We start from the raw sequence: 9,290 nt of genomic DNA, 5'->3' as shown, positions 1-9,290 counted from the left end.
AATATCTATTTTCTTCTTAGAGTCTCTCTTCTCCCTACTCTTCCCTTTTTCTTCTCTCTCCTTATTAAATATGAACCCTTCTTTTTCTCTCCTTTTAGTATATATTCTAGTTCACTCCTTATTATTGGCTTGACAAGTAAAATGTTAATATAGGCAGAAATTTGTAGATTCACCTTCTTTAGATTTATTATTATTATTTTAAAAAATTAATGTATAAGACACATAAATTTATCATTAGTTTTAGGGGAAGGGATTCATGCACGGTCGCACATAGCGATTGAACCATTTTTTCAAAATAGGAGGGAGTTTTGGTCATTTTGACCCCCTGTTGTTCTCATTTGACATTTTGCGTGCAACCATGCATGGTGCACAATCATGCACAAAACCTTTGGCCTTAGTTTTATCATCATTTTTTTATTTATATTTTTCTTCCAAACCAATTATATCCTAAAAGATAACCTCTAAAAAGACTAAAATACCCCAATTCCATATAGATAACCCATTAAGCATTTCTATTTCCTTTCCTTATTTTTTATATGGGAGGAGATTGTTGCCAGGTTGCGTGGTCCTTGCACTAGCATGGGGGCCAATGAAAGTGTGTGCAAGGACATCTGCCAGAGGTGGGATTTTTCATTTCACTGGCCAGGGGGGGTCCGGTCATTTTGCCCTACCTGTGTCTAGGTGTAGGTATCACGTAACGTGATAGACTTCTTTTTCCCTTCTCATATATGTATTGGACTGAGTTTTCACACACCCACGCTTAAGGAAGAATCCCTTGACTGAGGGGTTCGAATAGTATTCATAGGGTATCGCACAACATAGGGGTAGTTTTGACCATTCGTAAATAGGGGCATCGGAGATGGTTTCGTCTACAGAGAAGGTGGAGAAACATTTGAACGGTTTGACTGTGACCTGGACCACCGCCAACGTGCTTTTATAAATTTAGGTTACTAAAGTTGTTGGGTATGTTCCATTGGCAATAAAAAAAACGAGATAGAATGACAATTTTTTTTGAGGGTCTATCCTATCTAACTGCCTAATAAATTAGTGGTATTGATAAAAAAGAACTATTTCTTGAATGGGGAAAGGTGCTCTGCACCGGGGTGCAAGCTACGTCCACACACATGGGGTGGACGAAATGACTGCCCCACCCCTTGAATAACTAAAATGATCGCCTTGTCCCGCTCCATGTGTCTCGGGCTCTTGGCGCAACCTGCACCCCTGTGCGCTGCGGTGTAGAAAACGTCGCCCCTTCTTGAATTTGCTCGCATTTGGATTTTATATGGTCTAATCCGTATCGATGTCATTATATCAATATAGTATCATACCGGTATCAGTTGCAACCCATATTGGTTTCAATACCACACAATAAAACCAGTAAATTTCTATTTTCCTCTTACAATCTCTCTTCTCTCTCTTTATTAAATATGTAACCCTCTTTTCTCTCCCTTTACTAACTATTTCACTCCTTACTATTGGCTTGGCAAGTTAAATGTCAATATAAGTAGAGATTTGTAGATTCATCTTCTTTAAATTTATTATTATTATTTGAAGAAAAATAAATAGAGCATAACACAGGAAAATTTATCATTAGTTTTAGGAGAAGGGATTCATGTACGGTCGCACATAGTGGTCGAACCATTTGTCAAATAGGGGGAAAGGGTTTTGGTCATTTTCGACCCTCTATTGTTCTCATTTGACGTTTTGTGTGCAACCATACATAGTTGCACAACAATGCACAAAAACTTTGGCCTTAGTTTTATCATTACTTTTTATTTATATTTTTCTTCCAAACCAATCATATCCTGAAAGATAACCTCTAAAAAGACAAAAACTCGCCAATTTATATTGGAGAGGGATCGTTGCCAGGTTGCGTGGCCCATGCACTAGCATGGGGAGCATGGGGGCCAATGAAAGTGTGCAAGGACATCCAACAAAGGTGGGATTTTTCATTTCACGGGGGCGGGGGAGGGGGAGGGGGGAGGCAATCGTTTGCCCTACATGTGTCTGGGTGTAGGTGCCACGTAACTTGACAGGTTTATTTTTCACTTCTTATATATATATTGGAGTGAGTTTTTCCACAACCACGGTTAATGAAGAATCCCTTTATCGAGGGATTCAAATAGTGTTCATATGAGGCTAGTGCAATTTCGACCATCCGTAAATAGGGGCAACAAAGATGGTTGTATTTTCCCTTCACGTACAGTTAAGGAAAACTTTCTCCATTTTATAGTCATGTAATGGTAGTAATGGTCATCACAACGGTACATATGTGTGATTACCTCCTAGTATAGCTACACTAGCTAGCAGCTGGCTTGAGGCTAGTGCAGTTGAGCCTAGTCCCCAAGAGGTTTCAAGTTTGAGACTTCATATTTCTCATCTAATTTAGGAATCCCCCTCCACTTCCCCCCACACCAAAAAACTAAACTACACATAGCTGTGTTCAGGATCCCCTCTTGTTGTCGCTGGAAATTGGATAACAGCCATTAAATTGTCGTTGGAATATGGATACCACTCATACCAGCTTTGAACTTGTGGTTTGAATGTCTAATGCATAAATTACTATCCTGTCTTGGTACATAATTTAAGAGAGGGATAGGCACACCGCCCGTGCGTGGTAAGCTAGTGGGTGGCATCAATGAGGGCATGAGATGGGCATGGGTCATTTCAAAAGTGGAAGAGAGAGATAGACACAATGGGGCAAGGTGCCCGGCCTTTCCCCATAATTTAATTTGGAATTTATATTCTAAGATAAATGGTCTTATATTTTTAGATAAATGGTCAAATGTTTATTTCATTGATCTACACATGGCGAATCACATTAGCCAAGTGGGCTAGAATTATAGTGGACAGTCTACCGCAAGTTTCCTTGTTGACATGTCAAGTTCTAGTCCAAACAAAAGTACCCATGTGGCAAAATTAGATTAGTCAAACTTTAAGAATTTAACCTGAATGTGAGGAACCATCAAGGGGCTGCATGGACATACATGGGAGGATATTGCATTACATGTGTGAATAAACGGGGTTTTTTTGTGACATATAGTTTATCCCGACCACCTACTATGTATCTAATGGTCAAATTTACCATTTGAACATTTTTCATAGTGGAATTAGGTATCCCAAGTCCTAATTCGGGATCCCCTTACATTTCTTGAGGACAAGGGATATTTTTTCTGTTAATTTTAATTTTGGGGTGTGGCTGACGTTATTGGAGTCATAATGCTATTCCATGAAGGTTCTCGTGGTGCTCGTATATCTCTATTGGTTAGTAATATCATTAGGTGAATTGGTGCCACAACATGCACATTTTGCACATTACTTTTCTTATTTTTAGGTTGGTCACTTGGAATGGAGATTGACAATTTACTCTTTTCAATTTTAGTTTATGGCATTTCGATTTAAGAAAGGAATTGATTTTAGGGCATCCCATGTTGGGTTTGGGTGTGTCTTGTATTTTGTGGGTTCATCACATAATTATTATTGGGTATGTATTTGTAATTGGGTTGTGTTTTAGATCAAATATATGCACATGGGTAAAATTGTAATTATGTGTGGATTAGGGTTTTAGGTTTTTCATATATTGTCTCTATGTGGAAAAAAATCCTAGACATAAGCAAGGGGAAATCACATTGTAAGGTGGAGAGTAGTGTAAAGAATTCTTATGATTTAATGAAAAATCTCTGGTTCTCTTGATTGGATGTAGGCATTTATGCCGAACCATGTTAAATTTCTCATGTTGTGTGTGCTTGTTTGCTTGGTTTCTTCCTCGTGGTTGTGCATTTGTCCCCAACAAAGTGGTATCAAAATGAGGTTCGACAAATTGTTGCATGTGCACAGAGATATAAGGAAATGACGATGTGCAAGGAGAACAAAAGAAGGAAGAAGCATTATACGATTCTGAAGTCCGATTTTGAGTTTAAACGCGAGGGAGGAAGGAGAGGAGGAAATAAATTCCGAAGTTCAACACTAATTCCGTACATGAGGGGGGGGGGAGAAAGAAAATGATTGTATGAGACTCAAAAGGAAGTTTGTGGTTTTCTTGGCAACTAGGAAGCCACAAGGTAGAGGGAGTTTGTACCATACAAGGAAAGTTTATTTTTTTAATAAGGAGAAATTGGGTAGGAGACCCTATAGCAGGTTAAAAAAAATTTCCAATCTAGTTCCATACGGGTTTGGGTTATGTACGAAAAATCAGATTTCGTAAAAAGGTGCAATACGAAGTTTAGGTATTCCTAAGGTTTTTAGTGTTTCGAACTCAGTGGTAGGGATGGGTTAGGAAAATTCTACTCCATTGATATAGATTATGTAGGTTCATGCAAATATCAACATGATCAAGTTCGTTGAAATTGATGGTGGGCACGAATGATATAGACTGGATAAATCAAATGGTGGTGAAGGATTCAAGATTGTTCATAGAACATTTAAATAACCATAATGATTTCACCTTGTGGCAACTACAATGTGAAGAATATTCTTACGTAAGATGGAACGGTCAAAGCTCTCAAAATAATTCATAAAAGCCAAAGAAGATGAAGGGAGATGAATGGTAAGAGGAGAGGGATTTGAAAAACAACACGATTTGGTTGTATCTTGTGGATAGCACTTTTCATGAGGTTATTGGGTTGGCGGATCCAGAGGAAGTTTGGGCAAAGTTGGAGAGAAAGTACAAGTCTAGATCACTTACAAATTGGTTCTGAAAAATAATTATATGGCCTTCGATTGTTAGAGGGAGCAAAATTTTTGAGGTACATTTGAATGAGTTCAACAGGATATTGTTGGAATTGTCGGCTCTAGATATTTAAATCGAAGAGGATGATAAGACACTTTCTCTTGTTGGCTTCACTACTTCCTCCATTTGACAATATTGTAACTACATTGTTGTTCGATATGGTATGCTTAAACTTGACAAGGTTATTGATGTTTTGTTGATGAATGAGACACGACAAAAAAAATAGTGGTGAGGCGGCGTTAGAGGAGGACACTACCTTGGTTTCAACTGGTGGTCAGGGCAAGGGTAGAACAAATAAGAGATTGAAGGAGTTCAACCAGAATAAAGGCACTAAAAGTCTAAAGGTCGCAAAATAACTTGCTATTAGGAAGGTCATATAAAGAGGAATTGTTCGAAACATAAGGAGGATAAAAAGGTGAACGAGGACAATAAGAAGAAATCATCCACTGTTGGTATCATGGAAGGGTCATGGAGTAACGATGGAGATATTTATCTCACTACTTCGTTAGGTCAAAAATTTCAGATTGGATTTTAGATTATGGTTGTTCATTTCATATGGGTTCAATCAAGGATCAGTTTGTCACTTATCATGTGATAATGACACAGTCAAAATGGCAAAATATGTTGAAAATAATATTGTCGGGATTGTGAATATACTGATTCAAATGTTGAATGTGATTGTACGGACTTTGACTAGGGTGAGGCATGTGTCGGATCTAAGGAAGAATATGATTTCATTGAGATCATTGGATTCAAAAAGTTTCAGACGTTCATCTAAATGTGTTCTCAGGGTCTTTTAGAGGGGCAACGGCTGTGATATAGAGACGGATGATTGGGAATTTATATGGACTTGCAAAGAGTGTTGAAACAGGCGGAGCTACTATTGGAACTCAGGCAAGAGGTATAAGTGGATGACAAAGAGTATAGATGGTTTAGGTGATAAACAAGTGCAAGTATGGAAAGAAGCGAGTGTCTTTCTGCTTCGGATTTGGTGAGTGGCAGTGATCTCTTGAAGCGAATTGTAGCGATAAGAGAGGTGGAGTCACGTCACATTGTGTAGTGGTTGTGAGCTGTACGGGACACCCAAGGGGTGGGCCATACCAATTAGGATATGACAGACAAGCAAGGACATCCAGGTGGGGGTGTGGGCCATGCCGATTGGGTCTGATAGTCAGACAAAGATAATGGCGAAGTTTGTAGAATCGACAACAACATCGATCTTTTCCAGGGTGGTTTGCAAAATCCAAGGAAAGGTGGAGATTGTTGGGGTTGGGTGTGTCTTGTATTTTACGGGTTCACATAATTATTATTGGGTCTGTATATGTAATTGAGTTGGGTTATGAGTCCATTACATGTACAAGGTAAAATTGTAATTGTGTGGGGATTATGGTTTCCTATATATTGTTTCTATATGGAAAACCCTCGGACACAAGGAATATGAGATTATATTGTGAGCTAGAAAGTGGTGTAGAGAGTTTTTTCTGACTAAGTGAAAAGTTTCTGGTTCTCTCGGGTGGATATAGGCATTTGTACCAAATCACGTTAAATTCCTCATATTATGTGTGATTGTTTGTTTGGTTTCTTCCTTGTGGTTGCGCATTCATCTCCAAGACCTATGATTGTATTATTAGAAACACTTGATTTTGCATATTGCAATCAATATTTTAATCATGTGAATAAATGATTCCGATGATCATGTAATAATCAAACAATACCATTACGTTTATCGTAAACTGAAATACTAAAAGAACTGATCACTATACAAATCAAATGCTAAAAAATAATAAAATACAATAACTGAATAGTATACCAATATACCATCCATTGTTCCAACCTCAATCAAAGTTGAAGAGGTTAGGAATAGTATGTTGAATGTCACACCACTCTTGAAACATATGTTTTTCACTTCACTAAACTAATGTAACTAATGATGTACCTTCTCTTCTTTTTCTTTGATCTTAATTAATTTTTGTTCCTATAAAAAAAAGTTTTCTTCCATCTATTGAGTGGGATTTGTTTACCTACCTATTTATGATCATTATTACTCTGTCTCCTTACAATACAGAGTCAATAATGCCTACTCTCCACTGTTCCCATTGCTCATCCCAATACAGAAAACTGCCTCTTAAGTTCTAATCCAAGTAAAGAAAAACCATGGTCTTAAATGTTGGGATCAGATTGGTCGGATTTTCTATGTAGATCGGAATGGGCCGAGGGGATTCTTGCCTGCCGATTTGGATAGGCTAGAATCGATGAGTATTCTACCAAAACCAAGGTTTAAAACCACGGAATCGGGATGGAGTCGGTCGTCGTCGATACCAATTAGATGGGCATTGACTGGAATCGGCCAAAGCCTAGATTGGAAGGATTGACCTTTTTGGATCGGAATCGGCCGATTCACCGATTCGATTCGCCATCCTTAAAAACACCATGGCCAGAACCGATCGGATCCCGATTCTGCTCTTTAAAACGCTGAAATGCCAATAGTGTTCTATTATTCCACGAAGTAAATCACAGTAAGCTTCCGTTTCAGATTTCAGTCCACCATCGCGTGCTTCGTCCTCCAATCTTCTTTCCTACGCAGCAAAAACGCGAACAACCCCACCTAAAAGGGCAGACCAACTGGTGCACCGCCACCGGCACCGCCGCTGCAATAGTTATCAGTAAGAAAAGCTGCGGGGTTCACAATTCACATCATGGAAGACAACAGAAGCCGCTACAGCCTCCTCCTCTTCTTGTCTCTCTTACTCCTCCCTTTCGCCTCCGCAGAGATCAAGAAGCTCAAGATCACGGCCGACTCACGAGCCATGATCCTCTTCGAGAAATTCGGCTTCACTCACACCGGTCACGTCACGGTCAGTGTTACCGACGTCTCTTACTCTTCGTCTCTCTCGCAGCCCGATCCCTCACGCTTTGGCTTCTTCCTCCTCTCCGAAGAAGCCCTCATTCGAGTCCTCTTGGAAGCCGAAGAGAACCCTAATTTCTGCGTCCTCGACAGCCATTACATCAACCTTCTCTTCACCTTCAAGGATCTCTCGTTACCCCAGCGGAGCTACGACCATTCATACCCTGTCACCGCCCCCAATGAATACAGCCTCTACTTCTCCAACTGTGCTCCCGAGAGTCAGGTCACCATGTCCGTCCGCACTGAGATCTACAACACCGATAATGGCGTCAATGACTACCTGCCCGCCGGGCAGACCCAGTTGCCCATGCTTTATTTTCTCTTCTCCCTCGCCTATTTTGCTTTCTTAGGGTTATGGATCTACGTGTGCTATAGCAACAAGCTCTCCCTTCACCGGATCCATCTCCTCATGGCGGGTCTTCTGCTCACAAAAGCTTTGAATCTGATCTGCGCCGCTGAGGATAAGCATTACGTTAAGATCACTGGGACCCCTCACGGTTGGGATGTTCTCTTCTATATATTCCAGTTTCTCAGGGTTGTTTTGCTCTTCACTGTCATTGTCCTGATCGGAACGGGTTGGTCTTTCCTGAAGCCCTTCTTGCAAGAGAGAGAGAAGAAAGTTTTGATGATCGTGATCCCGCTCCAGGTTCTAGCCAACTTGGCTTCGGTGGTGATTGGAGAGACTGGGCCCTTCATTAAGGATTGGGTCACTTGGAATCAGGTGTTTTTGTTGGTTGACATCGTATGTTGTTTCGCCATTATTTTCCCCATCGTCTGGTCGATCAGGTCTCTGAGGGAGACCTCCAAGACGGATGGGAAGGCAGCCAAGAATTTGGCCAAGTTGACCCTTTTCCGGCAGTTCTACATTGTTGTGATTGGTTACTTGTATTTCACTAGAATCGTAGTGTTTGCTCTCAGGACCATTTCTGCTTACAAGTATCAGTGGGTAAGCAGTGCTGCAGAGGAGACTGCAAGTCTTGCTTTCTACTTGGTAATATTTTATATGTTTCAGCCGATTGAGAAGAACGAGTACTTTGTCCTTGATGAGGAGGAAGAAGAGGCTGCGGAGGCAGCTCTTCGGGATGAAGAGTTTGAGCTTTAAAATTGATATTGGAGAGGAGTTTGTGTCCCTTGTTATGTCCTTTTCTGCTCCTGACTTTAACGTCGTGAGAGTTGGATTAACAAATTTACAATTGAAGAGGAGTATATGTTCCTCATTGCGACTTCTTGAAATCTTGTGTTATATTCTGGCTTTTGGAAATGGAATTACTGTTTTTTTCATCCTGCCGCCATGCTAATCCTGAAGTACCAGTAAGTTTTGTATTTCATTTTAGTTATTCAATCTCATTTTAAAGGAACTGTTTACTCTAACAATATTTGTTTGGTTCTGTGCTTGCTTTCTACTTGGGATTTGGTTCTCTTGTGCACATGTTGTATAAAACAGTAGCCTTAAGATATAGGCTTTGTCCACATATCTCTGTTCAGTGCTTTTTTGTTTTTGCTCTTGAAGCTGTCTTTTGTCTTCAAAGTGTTCTCAGTACATGTCTTCCCATTAAGCAAATGCAATTGGACCATTGTGCAGGTTTTCACTTTAAGTTGCTTGTCCAATGCATAAATGAATTTCTGGTCCATCTCATATTCAAAATTCTCATAATA

General features: G+C 40.0%; 1 protein-coding gene across 1 annotated transcript; it reads left to right on the top strand.

Annotated features, from left to right (window-relative positions):
* The first annotated feature begins 7,241 nt into the window (after positions 1–7,241).
* Positions 7,242–9,008, top strand: LOC122652061 (protein CANDIDATE G-PROTEIN COUPLED RECEPTOR 7-like). The gene has a single exon (XM_043845717.1). The coding sequence runs from the start codon at positions 7,426–7,428 to the stop codon at positions 8,734–8,736; it is 1,311 nt and encodes a 436-aa protein (XP_043701652.1). The 5' UTR covers positions 7,242–7,425; the 3' UTR covers positions 8,737–9,008.
* The last annotated feature ends 282 nt before the right edge of the window (positions 9,009–9,290 follow it).

This window comes from Telopea speciosissima, chromosome 2, assembly GCF_018873765.1.
Source record: "Telopea speciosissima isolate NSW1024214 ecotype Mountain lineage chromosome 2, Tspe_v1, whole genome shotgun sequence".
Taxonomy (NCBI): Eukaryota; Viridiplantae; Streptophyta; class Magnoliopsida; order Proteales; family Proteaceae; genus Telopea; species Telopea speciosissima.
The sequence above is the reverse complement of the archived record's forward strand: the minus strand, read 5'-3'. Positions and strand labels throughout refer to the sequence as shown.

Excerpts from the sequence above, each read along its gene's own strand:
- LOC122652061 (XM_043845717.1), top strand. The coding sequence starts at position 7,426 with ATGGAAGACAACAGAAGCCGCTACAGCCTCCTCCTCTTCTTGTCTCTC.